Consider the following 27,990-nt stretch of genomic DNA (forward strand, 5'->3'; position numbering starts at 1 on the left):
AGCTATCCACAAATATGATCTATCTATAATTTTGACACATACGCCCCAGTTGGTCACAAACATATGCTATGTTTAATTTTGCATTATGAAGGTACAGGAAATCAAAAAAAGGCATCATAGTGTTTAAAGTGTCACAGTAAAGTGCTTGAGTCTTAAACAGTTTGTTGTCTGATTTCAGTCATCAAGCTGGCAGAGCATGGCCACACCACGCTTGATCCAGTGTTGAGGGCGCTTGCTAGTGGGCAACACCATGGAAATGACAAAATTGGTGGAGTGGCCTGTGGTAGAGAGGGTTCCCTTCCTCTCAGTGGTCTTGTAGAGAGGGCAGACATACAGCTTCTGAGCCTGATCGATGCTGTTCTTTTCAGCTGTGTGGGAGAGAAGGAAGCAAAGAGACGAAGCAGAGAGTCAGGAAAATGGAGAGGGAAAAACAGTAACAAGTTTACAAATAATGGGTTTGAAATAGACACCTTAAAACGTGAATGCCATGCATATTATTTGTCATACATCTGGCAGTGTATAAATTAGGGTAATTTACTAACTGGGTTTTATCCAGATGATTGGCACCACATCAAATAGGACTTTAGGGTGTTGCTCAGCCAGAACTCCACTGATAAAGAGACAAACAAGAGTTAAGGCTTATCAAGTCTCCTTGCACTTCACTATTACAATGATATTCCATTATTATTTTTTATTTATTTATATATTTCATTATTTGTATTATTGTTTTAAATAACACTACTAAGAACATCTACCTTTCTTTGTCCCATCGAGCGCCATCCAGAAACATTCCATTAACGTAAACACCATCCTCAGGCGATGTGTCCGACTCATCAATAGTAAGAACCTGTAAGATAAAATCATGACAAGAAACCCACAGATCAGTGTACTGTTAGGGCTATGAGAAGATCTTTGAGGTGGAGACAGAGGGATAACAAAGTGTGTATCTTTTGACCTGAAAATCAAAGCCTAGCAGGTCAATGGGGACGTGGTATTTCCTGGCGTAGTTCTGCATTGCCCCAGTTAGAAAGGCCTGGGTGAAGAAGAAGCCGGATAGCCAGAACACGTTGGGTTTATTGGTGTCGTACCAATCCTACAGGCACACAGAATAAAGGTGAAACTATAAGTGGAGTAAGAAAGTCAACAAAGCTCCCAAATCAAATCAAATCAGTCCTATCTCCTAAATTCATCCCAAGTTCATCTAAATGATCTTTATAAAGCAGTTTCACCTGCAAAAATTTGAGCCTTGAGATAAAGTCAGTAATGTAGCTGCCCAAAGGCTTCAGGCTGGGGTAAGAGCGCTTGGCCCATTTCTCTGGAACCTTTCCGACTATCAAACTGCTCGCAACTGCCTCCAGCTCTGCGTCCATCACCACCAAACCCTTAATGGCCTTCAACAGGTTCTGCAGACTCACACGGATCGTACCACACAGCCTGAGAGAGAGAGAGAGAGAGAGAGAGAGAGAGAGAGAGAGAGAGAGAAACAGTCAAGTCATATCGGTGATGCTGCGCTGGTTGTCCTAAAGGTCTACACCGAGCTGTTTGTCCATACGTGTTGTAGCGCTCCATCTCTTGAACGAGCACAGTGTTCATACTCTCCTCGTAGAGCACTGGGAACTTCAAGAGAGCAGCTTCTGTGTCAAAATTAGCTGGAAGCTGGGGGGAAATAAGCAAATCTGTTAGTAAAAATATACAACTGAGGGCATGTACGTTGCAATCAAGGTAGAGAAAACACCAACAGAAATGTGCACTTTATTGGAAAGCTACACCTTCACTGGTGCCATGTGTTTTTCCTACCAAAACATTAAACATACCTAAAATTGCTAAATGAAGAGGAGGTTTGATTAGTTTATACCTTAGTAAGGATGTCATTTGCTATGTCGTACAGCGCTTTGTCACTCCCAGAGCTAGCCCCTCCCTTAGCTCCTCCACCCTGGGTGAGTAGCAGCGAATCAAACATCAGCTTTGTCTGCTGGAGATCTTTTGAGATGTCTACATTTTCATGCATCCCAAACACCTCTGGATGCTGGCTGAAAGGAAGCTCCTAGAACACAGCAAAGACATTGCTACTCAGTTGAAAGTCATTATGGAGAAAAACAACAAAAAAATATATACATATGTATTTTCTTCATGTGTGTTATCTCTGAAGTGGCTTTACCTTAATAAATGCAATGTAGTCATCATAGACAGATTTAGGTGGGGCAAAGTATTCACCGCTAGGTGAGAAAGGGTAGCGAGGTTTCTCAATGATGTCCTTGTTGTAGAAGTCAGCCAAGACTGTCATCAGGAGCCGCCTATCCCAGTCGTCTGTCACACGGCCGCCATAGTTACACTGCCCGGTCAGGTAAGTTATGGCCTCGAAGGGCACCTCATCATATTCATTCACAAACAGCTAAAAAAGGAAAACAAATGAAATGCATTTTTAGATTCTTGTGGTGTTGAAACGTGGCCACTGAAACTGAAGGAATACCTGTAGCTGTCTGATGCTTATACGTAGGTCTGACTCATTGAAGCCATAGGGAATATTCCAGCCCAGTGGACCAAACTTCTTCCTCTCCTGAACAAGAGCATGGAAGAAGCACAGTCCAAACAGGAGCTTCTCCCAGATCTGGTGGAGGAATCCACGAGTCAGAGAATGTCCTTCATATAGACCTATTTAAATAAATAAATGAGAATTCCTGTGGCATACATTTTGTATGCGACAACTCACCAACTCCTTATTTGGGCAGTTATTGAAGAAGTTTGAGTCAGAAACAGGATCTGACAAGTAAGACTGTAGCAGGTTGAGTCGGAGTCCTGTAGGAGGCTCGTTTGTCATTTTCACCCCGTTCTGCAGGATCGTCACTGGAAACTGATATCAGAAAGGATGTTTTTTTTAGGACTATAACAGAATAAATCTCTGTCTTGTTGCTTAAAATTGGTAATGTATGCATGTGCCGAATGAAACGCATTGAGATTTACCTTGGATGAAGGGTAGCTTGTGAGCCAAAGGCGGAAATGTGGGTGGCATGTTGCAGGGCTGAAGTCCTCACAGATTTTCTCTAAGGTGGACATCCACGAAACGGCCAGGTGACAATTTTGCAAACACACCCACGTCCCATCCTGCATGGCTGTGGATATCATTTTGGCAGCGATGGGTCCCTGGCCCTGCCCCAGAGAGATGGACTGGAACTTGCTACCACTCATGTCCTTGTCACTGGCAAACTTCAGTAAGCCTGTGGAGAGATGTTGTTATTTCTCATGATTTTCAGGGAAGGCATTACATGGAATCTTGACAGTTAACCACTGGTACTGTAGGGACTTACTAGCCATGGGATCAGCTCCTGGAGACAGAACAAATACAAGTGGAATGGTGGAGTTGGAGTCCAGGTAACTCTTACTCAGGTCAAAGGGAGGGGGCTGGACAAATTTCTTCCCGAGTCTGCCAGTCACATATTTAATCACAGCTGGAACTATCTTATCAGGCCTGAGACAGCGAACAATGATCATCTTCTGCAGGTCATTGAGTTGTTCACACCATGGAGTGGGCAGAGGAGTGCTGCTTGGATCTTTGCTGTCATAAATAGTTTTAAAGTCTTCTGGGCCTTTGATGAAAGCCTCTCTGTGGAATAAATAACATAGATTCACTCCGTTAGTCATAAGGAATTTATGACAAACAGGACAATATAGTTGTTGACACAAGTCAAGTGATGCTCCTTACTTTATTCCTTGTAAGCCAGGCAGTTCACTGGCTCTGCAGATCTCATCCCAGCTCTTGTCCTGTAGCCAGCTGGGGTCAGGGTTAGCAACGGTGTTCTGCAGGCCCACTCCTCCGGTCAGAAAGAACATGAAATCAGAGTATTCAATCTCCTCTTTAGCTCTGAGTGGAAATAGAAGAAAATAGCATGAAATCAAGTTCACATATTAGATCTTCATCCGAGCATGTGGTTGAAAGCTGAAATCAAATTCTAACAATCTAATTAATTCGACCATCATCACCCACAAGCTTTAACACTTACAGGAGCAGATTGCAGCAAAGGAGGAAGGAAAAGAGGAGTTTGTCCTTCTCAAACAGAGAGCGGCAGACGTTACAGTACAGGTTATAGGTGAAGTGATCAATCAGGAATCGAAGCCTCCTCTCTAGGACCTTGGACTTGTTACTGATGAATAAAAGACAAAACATAGGAAGTTTCAGATGAACACAGACCAACTATTTAAAGATATATAGGCCTATGCTAAAAAAAAGTAATGTCAGCTTTCACAGTCGTGTTTGTCTTTCATGCATGTTTTGTGTGCGCAGGGCACATCTGCAGCACCACAAGTAAGTACTTTGGATTCCTCCCACTTGCAGCTGCTGTATAGGAATAACTTTGCTTATATGCACGTCTTCTGTGTGGTTTACTGATTGCATTTGTTTTTTGTGAAAATGGTTCAAGTTAGAACACATTAGCAAGTCTGCCTGAGACAAGAACTGAGCCTGACATCCAAATAGAAACCAAGTGAGTTGCTGTAATAAGCTTCATCTTTGTTAAATGTGTGAATCCTGTTATATTCAACCTTGTGTTTATGTACAACAGATGAAGAATAATGGTACAGTCATAAAGTCTCAGTGTATTACTTTTTTGGGACACTAAAGAATACATTTCATGTGCATCACCTGTCTTGTATAGAGTTGATGTAGAGGTTGACAAACCAGCTGAGCGAGTACTGGTACATAGGGTCTATGTTGGTTAGATCAGCAATGCTGAAGAACAGGATGGAAGAATGCTTTGCAATGGCTCTGTAACCCTCTCTAGACTCTGCTATCTTAATCTCCGTCTTCTCTGCAATCTGGGAAATATGTAAACAGCAGAAAGTTAGATAACCAATAATGAGACTGGTCATATTCAAAATACGGGTCTCATTTTCTAAACAGAACATTTAAGACTTAGCCGTGCAATGTCCACACCTGCTGTTTCTTGCCAATCTCATTGGACATGATCTTTGCAGAGTCTAGAATTTCAATGGCACTCTCATCCTCCAGGATATTTCCCTTAGAGGACTGCAGTGTCTCCAGGATTTTGTCCTCAATTTCCTTAAGTTGTCTCTTATTGGCAGCTGACTGCAAGATTAGGGCATTTCTCTCCTCTTCCAGTTCTGGCCTGTAGAGCAGACAAAGCAGAAACAATGCTCCAAAGAGGGGATGTGAAGTATTTAAGTTGTATAACAACGTGACCATTTTATGAGCGCTACCTCTCCTTGGCAACCACAATCCCCAGCAGCTGGTCCTCCAAGCCCTCTGGAGTGATCATGAAATTAAGCAGGGACACCTTGGTGGCCAGTTCTGGTAGGTAGTGCGGGTTCCTCAGCTTAGTGGTGATGTAGAAACGGAAATCGCAGGAATACTCAATCACACTCTCCCCCAGCCTGATGCAATCCATACCTCCTACAGTAAGTAAAACAAAACATTACTGAAGTTAGAATTTTCAAATTTTTAAATTCAAATCTCAATTGCCCCCTTGGCAGCCATCTCACATTCACACAGCACCTTGTTTGAAGGTTTGTTTGAGCAGCAGTGGTTCCAGTGAGGGGTCCAGCTCTTCTCCAACATTTTCCAGCAGTAAGGGTGTTCCAAATTGAATACAGTTCTCCAAAGTTCTCATATAGTCCCCGTCTGTTAGCTTGATTACACTCAGGTTGTTGTCTTTCTCTGAATTTTTCACCCACTTGTTGGCCTGACCCTGAGGGTCAATCATCAAGGGCCTACAAGAACACAAACATTAGGCATGAGACGGATATTAGGCTGACACATTTTACAGTAGCAAGAGATTTAACTTCAAAACAATTCTTTAGCGATACAGACTCACCATCTACGTGAATTACTGACAATGACGCCATTGTCGATGGAGAAAGAGTCACTGGGAAGGCCTGCAATGTTCCAAGCCCTGATCTTAATGGGATCTCCCAGAGTCTTACTGAGAGAGAAGTCATCTGCTGATGGGATGTTCTTAGACTAGATCAAGATAGGTGAAAAGAAAGATAATGAGCAAGAAAGTAACCAAAAAAGTCTGAATAAAGCACTGGGGGGTTTGTTACTTGGCAGAGTTTGGTCCATGACTTGGTGCAGTCCTGTCTGAAGCCAGCAGTGAAGGCCCCCAGGTAGGCGATGACACCAGCAGAGATGAGAACATCTCCAGTCAGGTTGTCATACGTGTTCTGCAGGTCATCTGCTGCCTTAGACCATCTAAAGACAGAAATGAATTCAATCAATGACCCTTTTTTTTTGCAGTAAATAAAAAACAACATTTTTGTATTTTTGTGCTTCATGCTAACCTGGTCTTCTCTCCGCCCAGACCACCAATGAGCTTCTCAGCCCTCTCCAACTTCCTGGCACACAAATCCACCTGGATCTCCAGCTGGGCCTTCTCCTCTGTCTTCTCCTCGAAGGTTTTCTGAAGGGCAGCCAAACGGTCCTCGACCTCCTTTAGCTCAGCTCGCTTCCGGTCCAGCAGCGCCATGGTAGTAGCCAGGGACTCCTGTGCCTCGGCCAGATTGGCCTTCTTAGGAGCCACGACCTAAGACCAAAGAGAGTGGTTGAGCTCAGAGAATAAGTGGAAGCGTACATGCATGTATATTCAGGACAATTCAAGAGAAAAAAGTCAATGCAAAGCCAGAAACACTGCACCTTTGCCACCCTGTCATACACCTCCATTGCTTTGATCCACTTGCACAGACCCTCTGCTGCAGAGGAGGCCTTTGCCACTATACTGGGGTCAAAGTCAGGATTAGTCATGTACTCACTACGGATTTTTTGCATCACAGGGACCTGCAAAGAATGAGTAGAGGAGTTAGATTAAAATAAAGTCTTTTTTTTAAATAATAAATTAAGAATGTAGATTTTCTGACACTCACAGGAATATTGTCCTTGTCATACTCTCTAAGATCTCGTAAAAAGTTCATGTCACCAAGTAGCTTTTTGCTTGGACCCCAGTAGTCTAAAACCTAGACGATAAAAAAAAAACCATATTATTACTACTATTATAAGTTGCAAGACAATCGTGATTTCTTCATGAGATTTTTTTTTTTTCCTCAGTCTAACCTTTTTTCCAGTCCCAGCTGGGTCTGCTATCTTATCTGGCTTTATATCCTTCATCACACACACAGCCGACATCACCAGCTTCACCCCCGAAGGAGGATTTTTCATCGACTTCACAATTGTGACATCAGAGGGCTGAAAGGAAACAGACAGCTCAACTTACTCATATGTCGAAACTGCAATGGTCTGAGTGGCTACACTTGGCCCAGTGAAGCAGTGCAGTTGAAGGGTGCTCACCTTTAAAGTGTCCAAGGCTGAGAGAGCAGCCTCCAGGGCAGGGATGGCCTCAGCCAAGTCACTCTCACACTCGTTCTTCAGAGCCTGAGCCGCATTGGCTTTTATAGTTGCTGCCTCCTCATCAACACGCACAACTTTACTTTTGGCTTCCACCTCAACAGACTCCACTTCGATCACCTGAAAGTCATCACAATTAAGCAATTACGTTCAGTATATTTACATAAACTGGTATGTATACTCCAGGCCGATGCTGAAGAAGATGTCAAACATATTCACCTTCATCATTTTGTTGTTGTCTATCTTTGCCTGTTTCAGTTTGGGCTGCAGGTCTACAAGTTCCTTCTTCATCTCACCAACCTGCAGAGAAACATTGTTAAAATGAGCTAAAAACATTTTGTAATAAAACAAAATAGACACACACAAAAAATGATAACAAATGGTGCCGCATATACCTGAGATTCAGCGAAGGCTAGTTTATCCAGACCATTGGTATACCTCTGTTTTGCTTTCATGACAGTGTCTCTTTTCTGAGTGAGCAGCAGACGGAAAGCTGCAATCAGCTCCAGGTAGGATGTGGGTGTCACATAATTATGGCGACCTAGCTCAGAGAGGAATCTGCAATGAAAACAATGTATTTAAGGACTTACGTACTTTACCTTTGAATATATATAGTTAAAAGTAACCACATATCGTACTTGTCTGAGAGCTGTTTGGCTGACGTATGGAATGTTTTGCAGATGGGTACAACCATCTGCCTCTCATTTTCACTCATCTCCAGTGACTCCAGGAAGGAGTTGGCTACTCGCTCAAGAGCCTCCTCTGGCCATGGCTGTCAGGGCAGAGAGAAGAAAGCACAGTGAGGGTAGGAACAAAGACAAGAGCATGCAAATACAGACTGCTGACACTGTTGAGTGTCTATTAGCTAACAAATGTCTCATTTTTCTGTCTTTTGATGACTAACTAACTGACTGACTGACACACAGATACATACATAGACAGTTTTCCTGTGTCTGTCATATAATGCAGTATATTTGACTAAAGACAAAATACAAAGTACAACCGATCATACCACTCCTAATGCCTATACAGTACCTGGAACCAGTCAATGGTGCAACAGTTGATAAGAGAGGGAAATTGGCGCAGGCGATTTCGGAAGGCATCTCCAATAGGACTGAAGGCCACGACAACGTGCAGGTTCTCTTTACAGCGTGCCACGAAGAAGGCGAACAGAGTCAAAGGACTCAACTCCAAATTTTTGTTACCAGCCTGGGCAATGGGACGTACTGTCTGGAGGAAGAGAGATTAAGTGACATTAAACATAAGGTCTTTACAAGGTATACATTGCTCTATAAGGGTACACATAGAGTTTGTGACAGCCTACCTCCATGATCTCCTGCTTCTCGTCTATGGCAAACAGATTGGGCACCTCCCCTGTGTTCAGGACGCTGTCCACGTCTTCTAGAAAAGCCTCGTCTTTGATCTGAGCGTCAGTAAGTAAGAACACCATCTTCTCACCTTTCACCCCAGCATTTTTTAGCAGCATCTAAAGTATAATATATATAGTATAAAACAAAGCAGGGGGACAGGGTATTGGTACAATCTTCTATCACCGAAATGCAAAAGAACCCCAAGCAGAGATCAAAAAAGTATGAAAACTAAAATTAGAATTAACCATAAAGCTGACCTTAAGGTCGTCTCTCCACTCAGTGATGCCATAGCTCTTAGATATCTCAGGCTGGAACATGGTCATGTGGGCCATGGATGTGGCCAGACGGGTGATGGACTGGCGTCCACTGCCTCCCACTCCCACTAATAGGGCATTTCCTCCTGGCTGCTTTAACACTCGACTGATTCGGGACAGGTGCTCCAGGACATAGCTACATAATGCAGACATTTTTTTTCTCAGTTAATCAAGTTTCCATGCAAATAGTCAGAGTTATAAAAACTAAATTGCATTACCTTACTGCACAAAATGTCAAGTCATTTGATGGTATGTTTATTCTAAAAATTGTATCTTCTATTTCTTTTATAATGAGATTTGAAGATTTAATACTAAATAGGATAAGACAAATATTTTTGTAATACCAAAGCTGTTTACCGGAAGATGACAAGGTTCATGCGGTTCTTGTGCATCTGGTTGTATTCATTAAGACATGACTCCACCACTTGAGAAAAGGTTTCCATTGAGGGCACCTCAGCGTACAAGCGCTCATCATCCTCAAGGTCAGGGTTCATGTAGTCACCAAACAGAAGATTCCTCATGTCTTCCTCAACCAGCTGAGAAAGGAAGAAAATGTTTGCCACAAATTAAAACTATATATGCACTTGCACTATGCACTTATATGCATATGCACTTTATATTCGTAGAGCACAGATTGCTCCGTTGCCGCCGGAAATTCCGCCGGATGTCACTTATTTTCGGCCGACTTTCCGTTACCTTCTTTGTGTTGTAATTTTAAACTCCGGTGGACTTATGAGGACTATGGTTAACTGCTCCTCAGATCTCTGCAGGCTAAATCCAGACAGCTAGCTAGGCTATCTGTCCAATCTCAGTTTTCTGTTGCGCGACTAAAACAACCTTTGAACGTACATGTTCCACCAAAACAAGTTCCTTCCCGAGGCGATTTTGCAGCAGCACCGTGGCTCCGTCCGGGGCTTAGTGCTGCCCATGACGATTGTGACTGGTTTAAAGAAATGCCAATAAACCAGAGCACCTTTTTTTCCCATCCCGGAATGCTGTGTGGACTAGCAGGCTCCCTCCACAGCGCTGTGGAGGAAGGTCTGGCAAAGCAAGACTAGTAGAGTATAAATGCAGTTATGATTGTTTCATATGCTACTATCCAAAACAAAATCTAATGTTATTCAGATCCTGAACATCAAAGAGTGACAACCGGCCAAAGCAGCTCCTCTTCTTGTCTGTATTCCCTAACTTACTAATAGTTAAGCACATGACACTACAGCAGTAGTATTCAGATCCTTTACTTAGTAAAGTAAGTAAGAGTACTAATACCACACTGTAACTCTGTTACAGTAAAAGTCCTGCATTAAAAATGTTACTTAAATAAAAGTATTTAAGTATCATCAGAAAAATTTACTAAAAGGTATTAAAAGTAAAAGTACTCAATGCAGAAAAATCCTCACATTTTAGAAACTGGAAACGATCCAAACTGTTCTGTAAGTTAACTACATAATTAATCAGCTAATCATTTCAGCTGTACCTGTAGACATGGATAATGTTGAGTAGTTTAAGACATAATAAAATCTCATATTTTTTAAACTGGATGTGTTTTGTGTGCAAAATCTTGAATTAATAAAGTAACTAAAGCTGTCTAATGATTAAATGAAGTGGAGTAAAAAGTACAATATTTCTCTCTGAAATGTAGTGGAGGAGAAGTAGAACGTGGCATGAAAAGAAAAGACAGGTACAAGTATCTCAAATGTGTACTTTAGTACAGTACTAGAGTAAATGCGCTTAGTTGCATTCCACCACTGCACTGCAGCAAGTATAACTGATTCTCAACTTACTCTACTGCCTTGTTTCAGGGGATCAAACACCTGATCAAAGGACTCGTTGAAGTGATCTTTGAGGATGCTGTTCATCAGCTGGTAGAGCCATGCTCGATCTTTGTCATCCACCAGACGGTCATAGTAGACGCGGAAGACCTCATGAACAAACAAGCGTATCATAGTGCGTTTGTTCTCCAGAGAGTCCTTCTTCAGCAGCAGGCAGCCTTGAATAACGCGAGAGAAGTCCCGCAGGTTGAATGTGTAATGAGACTTGGCTGGAGTTGGAAGCAGGTTCTCCATGGCTTTCTTATACACCTTTGGGAATTAAATGCAAACAAGAAAAGTACTAAAGCATTGGGGGAAAAAAACAAGATATGGTTGATAAGAGCCTTTTACACATGAGCAACATACTTATCTATCTAACTGAACAGTTCATGTGATATCATTGTGTGTTTTTGTGGGGGGACTCACTTCCATTGTAGCTGTGACTATTTGATTGCCAACAGTGAAATATTCAGGTGGGAATGCATTGTTTTTGAGATAAAAGGCCACCAGGCTGGAGAAGATGCGAACCATGGTGTCATCACTGAAGGCATTGATGCTAAAAATGTTGAAGTGCCGCAGGAAGCGGGATGTCACAGCATTCCTCCCACCACCAGGAGGGCCCATAGCTGAGACGAGCTGGAGGTCGACAAGAGAGATCCTGGAAGTATCCTTCAGGTCATACCTGCCAGAGCATAACAGTTTACTGGAAAATGCTTACGATTCTCTAATGCAGGAAATTTATTATCATTCTCTTCTTTTGATATGAAATTGGCATCTAATAGTGGATGGTTCATACCAGTTTCCATGGTCTATATACTGTCGAAGAAGCTCCACAGGAGGCTGTGCTCCAAACTGTTCCAGTGCAGGCATGTTTACGTCATCTACAAAGATGACACACTTCTTTCCCATGGGGGGCCCGAACACTCCCTTTCTTCTCTTATCTAACCTGGACATGATTATATTCTGGAAGATGCAATAAATACAGGTAACAAATTAATTAAGAATTAAACATTTACCATTTTTTTGTTTGTTTAAGTGTTTACTTCTAATAAAATGTTTTCTAGCAATCCCAAAAATTCTGCAAGGACATTCGTTTATACTTGTTTCCTAACTGCTGACCTGAGTTTGGTTGGCGCTTGTGCGAGCTGAAAAATTAATAAAGAAGGGTAGATAGCTGTCTTTGTCCAGATTGTTCATCAACTGCTCCTTCACATACACTGACTTCCCAGTGCCAGTAGGACCAACAAACAGGACAGGCCTAAGCAGAGAAACAGAGGTAAGGTTTTGTAAAAATTCATCATTTTGTAAAATCCAATGTAAACTAGAACTGCAAGCAGTTATGACGAACCCCTAATAAATCCAGGTTGAAATAAAATGAGAAATACTCTAAGAACCCAGTATACAGTATATAGCACATGTAAAAGTCAAACAGAAATACTGAGAATACTAACACTCCGTATCTGATGCAGAGGTCCATGAGGTAGGTATAGCGAACTGTATCTATGGTGGGAACAATGATCTCTTGCACTTTGGTGTTTTTGTCCCCCAGGTTTACATTCTTGATGGTATCATTCCAGTGAACCCAGCGGCCTTTTCCTTTAAACTGTTCAAGAGATGACAGTATGATTTACTGATTTAAAAAAAATGTATAACACCTGTGAGTGATGTAATTTCACAATACCTCATAGAAATAGTCATACACCAGCCCTTTATCATCCATTGGACACTCCCATTTGGCCACAGTGGCAGGGATAGGATGTTCTTCTGTCCTTCCTGACACAGTCATCCTAAAGAAGTCACTAAACTTCTCTCTGCTGTCTGCATTACAGCTGCCACCTATAGACCACACCAGGGAGAAGGCAAACGATGCCTGCAGTCATAAAGGAAGAAAAGGGCAGGTGTCAAACAAAAATATAATTTAACTGACATGGAAATACAAATGTGTATCTGTAACAGATGTGCAAATATTTGCAAGTAGCAGTTCCAAAGCAAGACAAAATGGAAAATGATTCAGTCCTTTTACCATGATCCAGGTGTGAATATTTTTATCCCCAGGACTCATTTTTACAGGTTCAGTGAGCAGCATCTCAAACAGTCGACACAAGGACACCACGGTGTTACTGTTGCTAGTGGAAACAACTTCCTGTAAGCAAAGCCATAGTGCAGCATGACAAAACTGTCTGTGTAAACATCCACTTATAAATGTTGTACAGATATTTGTGTCTGGGTTGTTCTGAGGCCTGGGGCCACTTACTCTGCAGTGTTTACGCAGCATCCTGAAGGCAGGCGGCAGGAGCCAGTCGAAGAGCTCCAGCAGCAGGGAGCGGTTGTCCGCGCTCTGCAGGGCATCAGGAAGATTGTTCATCCAGGAGATCACTAAGGGCTTCCAGCCCAACTGAGACGGTTCCATGTAGATCATACCACATCGACTGACTGTGGCAGGCTGCAGTGAAAGAAAATAACCATAACCAAATAAGACCTTTTTATAACATCTGATTACATTCTGTCAATTAAGCTAGGTGCATTGTTCATCTCCATTGGTTCAACATCTTAACAAGCACGTTGGCGAATTATTAAAGTTTCATTATTGCAAAATGGTGACTAGCAATTGTTTAATTTTAAGACAGAATAATCAAATAATACATTTAACTCCAAACATCTAACTCACCGAGGCCTGCGATAGATCCATTGCTTCAAAAATCAGACTCATCTGATTGGACATCTGGATGATCTCACCACTCATAAGGCACAACTGTGGAAGAAGAGCAAAAGCAAAAAAAAGATCATACTCAAGTATGTGAAAAACAAATACATGTCAAACGTATATTTTTTACTGTGTATTATTATGTACCTTTTTGTTGTCATCCAGCACAGTGTTCATGCTCTCAATCCACAATGTGTCTATGGGACCATCAAACACCACCCATTTACGGTCTGGCGTGTCGGTCGATGCAAAGTCACGAAATGTGTTTGCCACAATCCCATCTGTCCACTAATAATGAGGAAAAGGTATTAAAAAAAAGACTAAGAGAAAGAAAGGGCCACCTGTTGTCCTTGATCTACACCAATATTGTAAATACACAGCTCTTGTATTTATACTAGAGGATCTAAGGCACCGAGATCTACCTCATGGGAAACTAGGTCAAACTGTCCAAAGAGCTGTCCCATGGTGATGGACTTTGGGTTCAATGTCATGTAGATGATCTTCTCCTCCTCACCGTACCCTCTCTCATTCATGAGAGTCAGTGTGTCAGCTAGAACATGTAGCACTTTGGTCTTCCCGGCAAAAGACTCTCCCACTAGCATGAACCTGACAGACAAAAAAATCGTCATGCAATATCAAATATTCCCTTTAGTCCACGCCCCAGTCGTATGGACTACTGTATAACTGGAAACATGCTCAACAGGATATCATAATATACGTAATAACAACACACCCATGCCTGACTATCATCATCTCATATGTCTGGATCATCTTCTGTAAGAAGACCTGTGTTGGCTGTACATTTTGATTTTTACAGCATTCTTCAGCAGCTTCCAGAAACAGCTGCAAAAGGAAGGATAGGAAAAGAAAACACTGATTCTAATATACATGACTATTAATAAATACACAGGTATGGTTCTATTTAGGACAAAATAATAAACAATTGCTTCAATATATCTGACCTTATAGTCGGGCTCAGGAAGGGAGATGCCTGGGAACAAATCACTGGTGATTCCATTGAACAACGGAATATCATGGGCGAGAAACTTGGGCTCATTAACATCCTTTATGGACCTCAGGAGCTGGACATTACAACGTGAAAAAAAAAAAAAAAAGGTCAAAAACTGCAAACCAATTGACAAACTAGAAAGGTTCACAAATTGGGCATACAGTATAGACTAATTTAGCAAATGCATTAATGTCTGCACAAATACCAGTATGTCCTCATTCTCATTGGGATACTTGAGCTTGAGGTTTCCTGCAGCAACAAGTACAGCTTTGACGGCCCTCATGCCGTAATCATAATGGAACTGGGAGGAGAGCTGCTCGGAACAGAGCCTGTAGGTCATCACAATCTTTACTGACAATGGTTTGGCATTGAGGAAGCCATATGAATACAGAGAGATCTCGGCTATCAGTGCATAGTTAGGGACCATCATGGCCACTGTTCGGAACAACACCTGCACGGAGAAATGAAGAAAAAGAATTAGGTAACGTGTTACTGGCAATGGTGGACAGTCACACACTTCTTTCTATCATGTCACATAACACTGAAGGGGTGTAAGAGCACCACTGATTCATTACAGTGTATACTTTGATGAAGAGCTGGGGTCAAATGATGTAGATTAATATAATCAATAATGCAGTAGAAGTAGTACAGCCAATATTTTTTGAAACTGACAGTGCCAACCCACAATGCCTGATAAAATATTTATTCTCTGATTAAAGACCTTGAGGTTGTCTGGGAGTTCTGAGCGTCCTGCGTAGCCAGGGTTCATTGTAATGGACACAAAGCAGTTGGGATTGAGTTTGAGCATGGTCCCTTCAAAGTCAAAGTACTCCAACTTCAGCTCGACAGCCCTCTGGATGCAGAGAACCTGCTGGGCCACTACAGACAGCACCTCCAGCTCAATACGGTTGAACTCATCAAAGCATGCCCACGCACCAGATGAAGCCAGACCTTTAAAAAACTATGAGAAATTGCACCAAAAGACAAAAGAGAGGGTAAAAAATTGAATTGTTTTTTGCGTTATACATTTGCTGTTAGAATTAAGAATATAAATCCAAAAATCCCTGCTGGTGTTACTTTGCCCATAGCGAGGTAATCCAGTCCGTCAGAACAGTTGAAGACCACACACTGCACAGCTAGAGCTTTGGCTAGATCTTTGGTGGTTTCTGTCTTTCCTGTTCCAGCTGGACCCTCAGGCGCACCACCCAAATTCAGGTAGAAAGCCCCGATCTAAAACGGAGGGAGAGCTTTGAAATTGAATGGTAAAATATCTGATCACTCAGCATAATTCCAATAAAAAGTATTCATGTTTAAGTAGGCTATTTGTCAGATATTTCACCAGTGTTCTGTAGCATCTGTCAGTCAGTGGAGTGATGACCAGACGTGGTGAGTTCCCCAGGTACTCATAGGCGTACTTAACATCACAGTTGATTATGCGAACACGAACATTGTCATTGCTCCAGTAGTAACGAAGCTGGGCTAGCCATTGAAAGTCTGTTTCATTTGATACGCCTGTTAAAAACAAGCATTTACTGTTTTGTTTTTCAAGTATGTTTTGTTGGTGTTATTTCTAAACTGGGGCAAAGCTCTGTTCCAGTACACTCTGCATTCTGTGCCATGACCTACTTTTTTCAATAAGCTCCATGACCACATCCCTGGCATGGACATCGATAGTGACCAGCGCTCCCAGAGTGGTCCGTGTTTGTTTGGGCAGTTTCCCTCTCACCAGCTCCACAATGTCATTCATCTGATTCTGAAGTTGCTTATTGTAGTTTTTTAAACCCTGCAGCAAACAAAAGCCCAATTATTATTTTAGTTTTTTTTTTCCCCAAGGTGATACTGTTATGGTGTCATGCTCATCAAAATAAAATGTCAGGTTATTTGGTTAGGAGTGAGACACATCACTGCTTTGTACCTCTACACTATCAAAATCCATTAATGTGTACAACATTATTATTAGACTGGATTGTTGTTTTTTTTAATGGTAAATTAAGTTTTAATTTTAACTAGGAATCTCCGCAACTTAATCTTGTCATATTCAGAAACACGAATAATAATTTTCATTAGTTAAGGTACAATTAGTAGTATTTCAAAAAAAAATTCTGAGAAAAGGGTGTGAAAACCTACATCAGCTCCAGCTCTGATGGCTTCATGAACCTCCGAGGTCCAGAAAATCTGCGAGGTGCAGAGCACCACCTGCCCAGGCCACTCCTTGACCCACTGTCTGCGTGCAGTCTCAGCGTAGGCCTGTCAGTACAACCACACTCACATTTATGTTCACCCATAAGGGGAACCTCAGAAGCAAAAATATGATCCATACACAAACATGACGGTATTAGAGTTAACAAATCACAGTACTGTGTATTATTTTAAGGTATATGAACAGTGATCTCACCAATCTGGACCTGGCTACTACATCTCTGACACTGCGAAGCATCCCATCCTCCACCTGCACCAGCCACTTCTCCACAGCTCCTTTGGCTTCAGACGTGGAGATGAGCTGGATTAGCTGAACACGCTCCCCCTCACTACTATACATGGCCTAGGCGAGAACAAAATGCCATTCAAAGTGACTGTATGTAATTTTTAAATGTTTCTGAAACTGTGTAATTTTCCATCTCATGATCATAAATGACCTATAACAGCAAACAAGACTAACAGTGAAAATAACGCTATTTTTATATCTTTTTTATTAATGCCTCTGCCCGGGTCCGATTTTTCCCACAAAGTCACAAAATGATGTACAGCAGGTACACAGACACATTCTGAAGGGTCACAGATTTCGGCTGAACAGTTAGTTAGTGAGTTTGCAGGTAAAAGGTAGCAGGAGATGTCTTTATGTAGGCCTAATTGTATTTTTATTTAATTTTAGAAGTTATCTTTTGTAGTTCTGGCTGGTACTGGGGCAGAGCCATCACAGAAAAGAAGGAAATTAAAATGAAGAACAACTAAAAGCTGAAAGTGAAAGACGACCGAGTCAATCTCAGTCGGGCTTTCAACAGATGGAGACAATTATGTGATAGTAAATGATGAAAACATCCCCGAATTGGCCCTCAGGTATGCAATATATCTATTTCATTCAGAAAATAACTTTAGATTAAGCGATGTGGTTGTACGTCAGTAGCCGACATTAAATTACGTCCCCCTTCCACTTAGCGCGGACGTTTTATTCCTTTTAGTCCATGTTTGTGTTGGCCTACTATTTTCTTTTCACTTGTCCCCCTCTATCTGTGTAAAGCGTCCTTGGGTTTCATGAAATGCGCTATATAAATCGAAGTTATTATTATGTTGGTTGCTACAACTAACTCTTAATACTTTGGCTTATGACACAGTGACAGTTATAACGTTAACCGGTTTAGCTTACGATACATCCAAAGTAGGCTAAGTTACCCATTCAACACTTGAAATGCAACAATACATCTATAACGTAGAGCTGGGCGATATGGAAAAAATCTAATATCACAATATTGTTGACCAAATACCTCGATATCAATATTGCGCCGATATTGTAGTGTTGACAATTGGTGCTTACAAAAAAATATTTACTCAATGAGATTTTTGACAAATAATCATCATTGATGCGTATATTATAAGTAAGTGGGTTAAGGCAAATAATAGAAAAGCTAGAACAGTCCGGTAAATTCAAACAATTACATCACTCTACTGTAATCCAGCCATTAAAACCAGGAAAAGACACCACTTATGACATATCAGGATATTACGATATCCAAAATCTAAGACGATATCTAGTCTCATTTTACGATATCGGTATAATATTGATATATTGCCCAGCTCTATTTTAACGTACTCCCTTATTGTAAATTAATTATTATCCGTCTGGGCAAAACATTCATCGCAACTATGACCTCCCCATATCGCTAACTCCTAGACCTTTACGACAGCATTCGTGGTAAAAACACTACGGCTTTTGTTCAAAAGGGCCACTGAAATCAACACAAACTGAAAGTTACATATAGGTTATATATATAAGTTAAACAACTATGGTGTCATGATGTAACTATAACAATATGTGTGACTGCCTTGCCTGGATATCCAGATTGGGTAGAAAGTCCAGTTTGGAAATACCCTCAAAGCACTTCTTCAGATGGGGCTGCACTCGCAGTGGGTCCTTGGTCTCAGACAGAATCTCCAGCATTTCATCATTGGACAAGAAGAAGAACCTGGAGGCAGCATTGGTAGTCAGTTTCAAAATCGGTGATAACAACAAAGAATTGGACAAAAGAAACACTGCAAAATCTTTTTGTTTACCGTGGAAAAAAGAGACGCTTCTTCTCCAAATAGGCATTCAGTCCTTTCATGATGCTCTCCAGGAGGATGTTAGAATCTTGCAGTTTCTCTAGCAAACCAGGCAGCGAGGTTGCTTGCAGAATCTACGATTGTAAATCATCAGTAAGTTTACACAAACGGTTCATCTTTCTGATTTTCTTTTTTTTCATTTTTTGTCCACCATAAACTTTTTTCAACAACTACCTTAGGGTCCTTAACGCAGTGTCTCATGACCTCTTTCCAGTTTTTGTCAACAGTTTGGAAAAGTCGTCCCTCTTCCGGAATCTGCTGCATGATGTCCTGAGAAGAGAAGATGGGCTCCAGATAAAGCCACTGGGCCTGCACCTTCAGCCATTCATCTATTGTTTCCTGGATACGAAGCAGACGCTCCTCCCAAACCTGAGGTCACAGAACAAACAGTTAAATAGGTGCTATGCAGTTTTGACTATTTCTTCACTTTTTGCTCGCAGGTTTCTATATAGAGCTCCCCCTACAGCTTCAGAATAGATATTCGGCAGCTCCTATGTTTACTTGTGTCTGACTCCTCGCTCGGTCAGTCTGCCGTTTCCTCTTTCTCTGTTCCTCCGACAATGCTTTCCTAGCTTTCTGCTTCTTTTTATGGCTCAGCCATAATGATAGTGTGAAAAACTCCATCGCTACCTTGTTAGCCGGTTCCTGAATGGGCGTATGTGTGCAGTGCCGAGAAGCAATTCGTTACATCGCGAGACCTGATATCACGCGATCCTTCCTGGCGCTGAGGCCGGCGGCTTGGTTTTTCTGCTCACAGACGCTAGGGGGGAGCGAGACGACCACCATTCAACCCAAAAAAAGTCATATAACCATTCCAATGACTCCGACGCTGTTCAGGTAAGGTAAATTAAGCTAAAAAAAAACTGCATAGTTCCCCTTTAAATCTCCGCAGGATTTGGTGAAAGCAAAGTTAAAATTACTCCCATGTGCTAAAACTCCAATGCAAATTGAGCATTTACTCATTACCATTAGATGAATAAACTCTATAAAACTTGAAGCTAACCTTGATCTCCTTCTCAAAAGGTTTGACGAACGGTGAGCCCCTCATAGTCTGAGTCTTCACAATCTGGTCATCTAGCATCGTCTGAATCTCATCCAAGGCGGTTAGGATGGACACTCCGGTCTCCCTGTAAGGTTGATGGTGGAAAGAAATACCATCCCAAATATGCATCATGGTTTGCATAGCCTTCTCCAGGGAAAACTCCTGTAGAAACACATAGTGGGGGTATATAGCATTCAGCATATCGGTTTAGTGTTAAGGTTTTATCAAACACTGTAGAAGTAAACAAAAGATTTCAGGAGTTCTCACTTTACTAGCAGCAGCACTCAGAGACTCAAACTGTTCCAGGTACGGAGCCAGGTTTAGCTTGAGAACTTTGCGTAGCGTAGTACCAGAGTCAGGAGTGAGGTCATACCCCACAATATCTGACATCTGGTTCCAGTGGCGCGGTCTAATGCCTGGATTACACAAGATGGACACGACAGGGATATGATCCTGTTGACACAAACACATTCCACGTTTGGTTTAGCATTAACAATCAAGACTTCTATTTCATTAATAAGCCCCTTTGAAATGACAGTTAGATACAATACTTTGAACTCCTTGATCTGCTCCATCACAGTGGAGCACAACAGTACTGTGGGGCTTTCCAGCTTCTTTGGATCACCCTCACTAGGTTGTCTCTTCCCAGCAATCTTCTCCTTCTCTTGCCCAGCCTTATTCTGCTTCTGTTGGAAAAACTTGAGCATCTTGAAGATCTCCCTAAAGAACTCATCCACTTTTACTTCCATGCTCTCCCCATCTAGGCCCTGGAAGGAACCGTCCATCCATCTATCCTCGAAGAAGATAATAATAATAATAATAATAAGGTTATCAGGGGCAATGTTTTAATGAAAACACAACAGGACATCAAATGGAAATCAGACCTGTTTTCTGTGCGCTGCCACTTCAGCACAAGTCCAAACAGCTTCTGATATGGTTCAATACTGTCTTTGATGACCTCAAGTTCTGGGTAACATGTTTGGTCCCATTTGTAAAAGACCTCTTCCTTGTTAATGAAGACGATCGCCTCCTCAGCCTCCTGGAGAAGCTTCTGAACTGTTCTGACATCCGTCATATACTGCCCAAAAAGTAATGACAAGACCATTATTTTCCATTTGATGTAATTGTATTGCTGTTTAATCACACAAACTTTAGGTTTGATGAATCTTTTGTGCAATTCGGATCGCTACTTATTTTGTACTGACAGTGATAAGGAATGTTGAGGCATATTTTAACATGACTATAAAGTTATTTCAGCTTCAAGTTTGTTTAAAGAAATAGTTTTGTGAACATTTTGTGAAATGCACTGATTCACTTTCTTGCCGAGAGTTAAAAGAGAAGATCGATACCACTCTCATATGACAGTGGTATCAATCTTCTTATCTTACTCTCAGAAGAAAACAAATACATGTATTCCCCAAAATGTGGGAGCTATTTCTTCAAGGTTATATGCAAGGGCTAATGGCACTGTACCTGCTGCATCCTATCCAGCTCAGAGCAATGTGGGAACTCCTCTATCCGGCGGCCCAACTTTTCCAGCTGTATCATTAATCGTTCTCTTTTAGCAATCAGGTCCTGTTCCCCTTTCTTCTTGGCCTTCTGCATTACCTGGAAAATGACATAGCCGTCTAGAATCAGGTCAGCCTTAAAAAACAACCATGATAAACTGTTGTCAGCAGACACAAAAGCATTACCTCTTGACTGAGCTCAAAGACATGGAGGATTTTCTGCGGCCAGAGAAAGACAGTGGAATTAAGCTCCAGGTGCTCTGGCTCAATGATGTGGACATCCAGGAGGTAGATCAGTCTACAGTAAGCTTCCTGTTAGAACACAATGTGGTCGTAAATGCTGTTAGAACTGATATAAGACAACTGAAATCAATATGTTGTTGTAAGATACAACAGATACAACCAATCATCAGGTTATTCACCTTTATTTTTTCATGAAGTTCTGCAATACCCTTTGTCTTAGTGAAATTAATGTGATCAATGATCTCAGTCATGTCTTCTGTACTCTCTGGTACTTTGAGAATGTTCTCTCTGATGGTTTCAAATTCAGAGCAGATCCTTTGAACAGACACAAAAAGGATTGGAAGAAATATATGAGCATTTTAAACACAGACGGACAGTTTTGTTAAAGAATGTTACAAAACATTACTCACTGTAGATTTTGCTCACGGTGGCTGGTGATCAGTTTCTTCAGAAGTATTTGAGCATAGTTGTTTGCTTTGTTTGCCAGCCCGTGTTTCAGCTCTTCACAGTCCAGATGGACCATCGAGAAGTGGGCTTTTGCTGGGAGGCTAATAATCTCCTTTGACAGAACACGAAACTCCTCCACTTGCTTTAAAAAGCAGCGAAATTACACATTGACTGTCATCAGAAAACCTGATAACAAGGCACTAATAGCTCTATAATATATGTAACATGAATTCAACTTTATGATTTGTTACCTTAGTGTACTCATCAAAAGAGTGCTCCTCTTCCATGAACTTCTCCACTCTAGCCTGTGCAGTTCCATTGACTAGCCAGTCATAGTTGTCAACTGCAAAATAAAGCAGAAAAGTCAGCAAGAAATAGAATTAAAATCAATGGAGTGATGACTTGAAAATTTATTACAAATTTTAAATGTCACCATAGTTCTGGAAATGTTTGTCAGGTTCCTCTAGATTCTTGCACACAGCGGCCTTTACGGTGACCTGAGCCCAAGCAAGGATGTGATCAGCCACCTTGGCATCTACAAATGAAGATATGGCTTCTGTCAGCCATGACTGGACCGTCTGTACTTTCTGTGGATCAATGTCATAGATATCAATACTAGCTCAATATTAATATTACACTACTACATGACAAATGTGACATAAAGTGGTAATTTTGCTTTAAATTGCTTCACCTGCAGTGTGTTTGTGATGGCATTAAGAATCCCCAAAACAGCAGCTTCCAGATCTTGTAAGGTGGGATAAATTTCCATCTTTTCATCATCAAATGTTAAGGCCATACGAAAGAGGGGCAAGCAGCGGTGATTGCTTGGATCAAACAGATTGACAAACTCCTCGACACTTGTCTGAAGCACAGATTTTAACTGGGAATTGACAAAAGAAAGAGTCTAAATTTGTAATCAAGGGACATACACATACATACATACAAGGCCAAAATCAAGTCAGCATTATCTCACCTGATTGGAGATTAGGGTAGACGCGCAGTCGTAAAAAGAATCCAGTTTCTCCTCTTTAACTCCCTTCAGTGTTTCTTTACTTGTTAATAAGTGGATGACTTTGGGAAACCAGGTATTCATGATACGATCTTCTGTCCTCTTACACTCCACAGCCATTTTGTTCTGTAGGCTCTTACAGTCCACAGATCCTGAAGCCCTGAAGTGTCAGAAGCCCAAATTAAACAAAAAGCAACTTGAGCAAATCTTCATGTGCAATATTTAAGTTATGTGCTTATTTTAGGAGCGCCATGTTGAATTCATGGTGTCTTTCCTTACCTGCATACTGAAAGATCAACCAGCACCAGTGGAGAAAATGTCATGTAGCCAATATCCAAGACAGTTTGCATTACCGGATGAAGAATGTGCAAATTTGTTTTCATTATTTTGCGGCTTCTGATAAAGCTATCATGCCAAGATTGGGAGAAATCAAGAATCCTGCAAAAAAGTGGAAATGTAACTTACAGAAGGGCGTTTAAAATAGACCAACTAATACACTATTTGGTTATTGTTGATAAATAATTGATGTACATTAGACACTCACTTTGGTTGGGTAGCTGTCTGTTTGTCATAGACAGGTTCTTCTGTCTGTGGATTCTTTAGTACTGTGTCCACTGAAGGGAGTGAATTGACACATTATGACACGGTTTACCTGAAGACTACTGTACATCTACTCTGACAGCATAGACATACATACACAAATAATTGTCAATACCTGTGTGCTTGACAATCACATTGTGGAAGTCGTCGCTGACTTCCTCGCAGAGCTCCTGTAGTAGTTTTTGTGTCTCAGGTCCCTCTTTACATTTAGGGGAGACTCGGGCAACAATGGAGTCCAACCACTGTTGCTGGATTGGAGCGAATGGGCGGTTCTCAACACATCGCTTCAGGAACATGTAGTTCATCTGCAAATGGGACCAAAATAAAATAGAAGAGACATGACATAAGTAGGGTTTAGTCTCTTCACATGTCAAATTCAATAAAAAAACAAAAAAGAAGCCTTACCCTACGCTTCCGCTCCTCACTAAGCATCTGTAAAGGAAGTATTGAAATATACCAGATTATATTGTGTAATATCTGTATATAAATGAAAATAAAAATGTGTGCATGGGTAGATAATTGTCATACAGAAGGAGGAAACTCTGGTTCTGGTGACTGGCTGCACACTGCTCCCCTCTCTTTGCTCTGTCTGTAAGCCTCCATTGCTCTAGACACCCTGTAATAATGCAGTCAACAAACTGTCACATTGCAGGAAACTAAATGGCCTACATAATGATCAACTGCTGGGATCATTCTCTTATAGCTGTGGTGGCTATCGTTGAGTGAGTACTGACAAAAAAAAGCTACCACAGCTAAACTGAAAACATACAATATCATATGGAGTTGCTCTTGTTGCACTTTACGCCTTCTGTGCCTCAACAGTTTCTTGCGAACCGTTATCTTCTCCGCTTTCTCTGCAGTGGTCTGTCCAACCTCACCCCGGTCCTGTGTGTCTTCAATCGGGGGCAGGACTGGAAACTTTGACATACCCTTCACTGCTGTGGCTTTGACAACTCCGGGAGAGGCAGCCATCCCTGACAACAAGCCACTGAAAACAAACCAGAAGCAGAAAATAACTTGATGCTAAGTTACACCTGTTGTAAGTGAACGTAACGCTATCCTAACATAGTTAGCTAAGACAACGTTAGTCTTGACCCTGAACAAGCGGACGTTATGTCGCAGTAGTAATCTCAAAAGTTAGCTAGCTAGCTAATTTCAGTGAATAACAACAAGCTATCTATCGGGTTACCTGCTCGTTCATTCAATAACTTATCGCTTTGTTTAGTTTGTTAACAGCTAATGTTATTTTACTTAATTTAGCCTGTAAACCATGGATGTAGCTAGCTATGTAAACGGACTTCTAGAGTTGACTGAAGTTAACAGCGTCGTTACCATAGTAACAGTAAACATAGCCATAAAAAGGAGGCGGGTTTGTCATGTTTATTTCTGTTGCTAACTTTTTACAAACTGAGGTTCATGAAATAGGCCAGAAATACATATAATACATTCATAATAGTTCTGGATAAACACATGTATTAATAAGTAGTAGTAGTATAGCTAGTAGTAAAAATAAAAAGTTTACGTTAGCTAGATTTCCCAAGCAATTATTTTCTATCTGATGTCGAAAAGACCCATACACTAAATATCTGGGTATGTCTTCCCTTTTGCCGGACTAGCTACTAAAATTGGCATAAATCTTTATGGATGATTTAAAAACACACGTTATGACCATAAGCAATGTAAAACCACAGTTCTCAAACAATCATGCAATAGCTTTTGATTTACTGTAGGGAGTGCAATACGTAATCCCCGCGTAGTTTACGGTACCGGAAATAGACCAGAGGAAGAAGAAGAAAAAGAGGCTCTCCTCCGCTAGCTAGCTAGCTACTGCTGGGAAGTAGCGACACAATTTTCAGGTATTGTGAATTATATAACCATGATACTTGTATATAACTGTACATAAACGTCGATAAAAGACAATAAAATAGAATATCACTCGTTCTGGCTGTGTTTATTCGAACTAAATCCACCGAAAGACGGAAGTTGTCTTTGTTTTGATTCGTGTTGACAAAATTCAGGCTTCAATGTTGTGTTTTTCATCAAAGGCCCAAACTGTTGTGACTTAGGTTTTCCGGTGTTATTTTGCTGAGAAACTGAAGAGCTAATCACCAAAACCGCTATAACGTTATACAGTTGTCCTTACCACGAGTTCAGTATTTTAAGTGCCTGACATGTGATTCTTTCAACTACTTACAATATAATCCTTCTGCACTTGTTCAGGGTATTATCATAATGAGTTATGCAGAGAAGCCGGAGGACATAACAAGGGAAGAGTGGATGGATAAACTCAACAATGTCCATATTCAGAGAGCTGATATGAACAGGCTCATTATGAACTACCTCGTGACAGGTGAAGTACCGTTTTTTTATTACTCAGTTTGTCTTTTGTTTATAAAGTTCAGTTGTGCAGGATTTAACCACGGTTTCTGTTCCACAGAGGGCTTCAAGGAGGCAGCCGAGAAGTTCAGGATGGAGTCTGGAATAGAGCCTAGTGTCGACTTGGATTCCCTAGATGAAAGAATTAAGATCAGAGAGATGATCCTGAAGGGACAGATCCAAGATGCCATTGCACTGATCAACAGTCTGCACCCAGAGCTGCTGGATACTAACCGTTACCTCTACTTCCACCTACAGGTAACATAAAACACAATGCCTTTCATTTAGCAGACATCTAGGTTTTGCACTCTAAGCAATTAGTAATGGTTGCCTTACTACTTCTGTTATTTCCACTCCCTGTTGCACCCTCTGGCTTTTTGTGTCTGCAGCAGCAGCATCTGATTGAGCTGATTCGTTTGAGGGAGACTGAAGCTGCCCTTGAATTTGCCCAGTCTCAGTTAGCAGAGCAGGGAGAGGAGAGCCGGGAATGTTTGACCGAGATGGAGAGGACACTGGCCCTGCTGGCATTTGACAACCCTGAGGAGTCGCCTTTTGGAGATCTGCTCAATATGATGCAGAGACAAAAGGTAGAAAGCATATTGGCAAAGCTCATACCTGTCTTGTCATGCACTTGTCATCTCTTCTTTATTTTTATTTTTTGTGGAATGAGTTTAACTGCATGCCACCTGTAATTCATGATCCTACACTAAGCTAAAAAGGTTGTTCTCTTGTCTGCAGCATGAGAACACGGTTCAGTGTTAGTGCTGCATCGCTCCACTGTTCAATATTGAAATTATACAGAGCAATAACGTGTGTGTCTTTGTCTTTCAGGTGTGGAGTGAAGTAAATCAGTGTGTGCTAGACTATGAAAACAGAGAGTCAACACCCAAGCTGGCCAAGCTCCTGAAGCTACTGCTGTGGGCTCAAAATGAACTTGACCAAAAGAAAGTGAAGTATCCCAAAATGACAGACCTCAGCAAGGGAACCATCGAAGACCCAAAATAAGGACCCACAGTGAATACATACCACAGCATTACAAAATGGACACATTTCCTTTATCTATTTATACGCTCAACAAACTGACTCAAATAGAGTACAACCTTTTCTTTTTTGTAAGGGTTGCTTTTTGATACTTTATTAACTTGGAATGTGCAAACTGGATTGATGGCATTTTAAAATGACTTCTCACACTAAAGTAACATGCAGACCATTATTTTACTTGGTATTATGATTTACATATTGGTTTATGTAAAATTAGTATATCTAGTTACACTAGTTTTTCTGTCTGTTGGCAGGGAAAGTTGTTGGCATAGTATGGTGTGAATAAAGCCTAAATTAGGCTGTCACTTTCTGTGTGTGACCAGTTTGATGTTCAGGGACAAAGGTTGGCTCGGTGTGCACTGCCTCAAATAAAGACAAACTTTTGACTTAAACTTAACTTTAAACAAAATATTTCAGCTAATAGTTTTTAGCTAGTATGGCAATAGCCAAAGCAAGACACTTGTGATCTTTCAAACTACTGTGACTTTGAAAGTTAAATTCAGCTTAAGATTCATATTGCATTATTGCTTGAGACATTATAAAATGTTGCTGACATAGACAAGAACAAAGAAAAGAGAAACTTTCAAGCTATACATCACGGTAGCAATCGACAATGGGGAAAAGGCAAGATTCCTGGAATGCTAAAAACTTTGCAGCGTACTGTGACTGCAAGCTTAAAGGCAGCCTCAGTTTCATACTGTTATAAAATATTTCAGATTCTATTAAAAGATGTGAATGGATAAATCTATTGTCCACAGACTTGGAGACAATAGCTAAATTTGATGTGCTTTTTTTGCTGGGATATTATTTTGCAATAAAACTGAGTTTAAACTGTGCAAGTCATAAAGGAC

General features: G+C 41.2%; 2 protein-coding genes across 5 annotated transcripts; one reads left to right on the forward strand and one right to left on the reverse strand.

The window, feature by feature from the left end:
* Positions 1–49: 49 nt before the first annotated feature.
* dnah12 (dynein, axonemal, heavy chain 12) lies at positions 50–25,048 on the reverse strand. 3 transcript variants are annotated; one of them, XM_039799566.1, is made up of 74 exons: positions 24,912–25,048; positions 24,492–24,710; positions 24,251–24,338; positions 24,128–24,154; positions 23,838–24,027; positions 23,667–23,736; positions 23,402–23,560; positions 23,087–23,282; positions 22,805–22,993; positions 22,547–22,700; positions 22,365–22,456; positions 22,077–22,255; positions 21,846–21,981; positions 21,610–21,735; positions 21,389–21,523; positions 20,800–20,993; positions 20,467–20,704; positions 20,183–20,368; positions 19,877–20,077; positions 19,048–19,242; positions 18,826–18,947; positions 18,602–18,737; positions 16,952–17,098; positions 16,684–16,803; positions 16,183–16,339; positions 15,896–16,068; positions 15,634–15,786; positions 15,278–15,517; positions 14,762–15,007; positions 14,510–14,629; positions 14,281–14,390; positions 13,970–14,153; positions 13,695–13,835; positions 13,512–13,595; positions 13,098–13,286; positions 12,867–12,986; positions 12,525–12,713; positions 12,295–12,446; positions 11,963–12,101; positions 11,640–11,806; positions 11,270–11,525; positions 10,817–11,113; positions 9,390–9,568; positions 8,976–9,168; positions 8,673–8,771; positions 8,384–8,578; positions 7,987–8,120; positions 7,744–7,906; positions 7,568–7,648; positions 7,292–7,468; positions 7,058–7,189; positions 6,871–6,960; positions 6,644–6,784; positions 6,292–6,533; positions 6,055–6,202; positions 5,826–5,971; positions 5,507–5,721; positions 5,212–5,404; positions 4,928–5,120; positions 4,637–4,809; positions 3,999–4,139; positions 3,701–3,859; positions 3,306–3,601; positions 2,962–3,215; positions 2,711–2,851; positions 2,471–2,608; positions 2,159–2,392; positions 1,856–2,044; positions 1,553–1,656; positions 1,230–1,434; positions 956–1,093; positions 756–847; positions 543–610; positions 50–368 (listed from the first exon to the last, which is right to left on the reverse strand). In XM_039799566.1, the coding sequence occupies exons 2-74, from the start codon at positions 24,692–24,694 to the stop codon at positions 175–177; spliced, it is 11,847 nt and encodes a 3,948-aa protein (XP_039655500.1). In that variant the 5' UTR covers positions 24,695–24,710; positions 24,912–25,048; the 3' UTR covers positions 50–174. The 3 variants fall into 3 exon arrangements, with proteins under 3 accessions (XP_039655500.1, XP_039655499.1, XP_039655501.1); XM_039799565.1 differs by having other exon boundaries at positions 8,673–8,834; XM_039799567.1 differs by lacking the exons at positions 21,389–21,523; positions 21,610–21,735; positions 21,846–21,981; ... (10 more) ...; positions 24,492–24,710; positions 24,912–25,048 and having other exon boundaries at positions 8,673–8,834; positions 20,547–20,704; positions 20,800–20,926.
* On the forward strand, positions 24,626–27,990 carry LOC120558532 (glucose-induced degradation protein 8-B homolog). Of its 2 annotated transcripts, none has more exons than XM_039799569.1 (5): positions 24,626–24,761; positions 25,943–26,072; positions 26,160–26,356; positions 26,488–26,685; positions 26,930–27,990. In XM_039799569.1, the coding sequence occupies exons 2-5, from the start codon at positions 25,955–25,957 to the stop codon at positions 27,101–27,103; spliced, it is 687 nt and encodes a 228-aa protein (XP_039655503.1). In that variant the 5' UTR covers positions 24,626–24,761; positions 25,943–25,954; the 3' UTR covers positions 27,104–27,990. The 2 variants fall into 2 exon arrangements, with proteins under 2 accessions (XP_039655503.1, XP_039655502.1); XM_039799568.1 differs by lacking the exon at positions 24,626–24,761 and adding an exon at positions 25,451–25,578.

Source organism: Perca fluviatilis, chromosome 5 (genome assembly GCF_010015445.1).
Source record: "Perca fluviatilis chromosome 5, GENO_Pfluv_1.0, whole genome shotgun sequence".
Taxonomy (NCBI): Eukaryota; Metazoa; Chordata; class Actinopteri; order Perciformes; family Percidae; genus Perca; species Perca fluviatilis.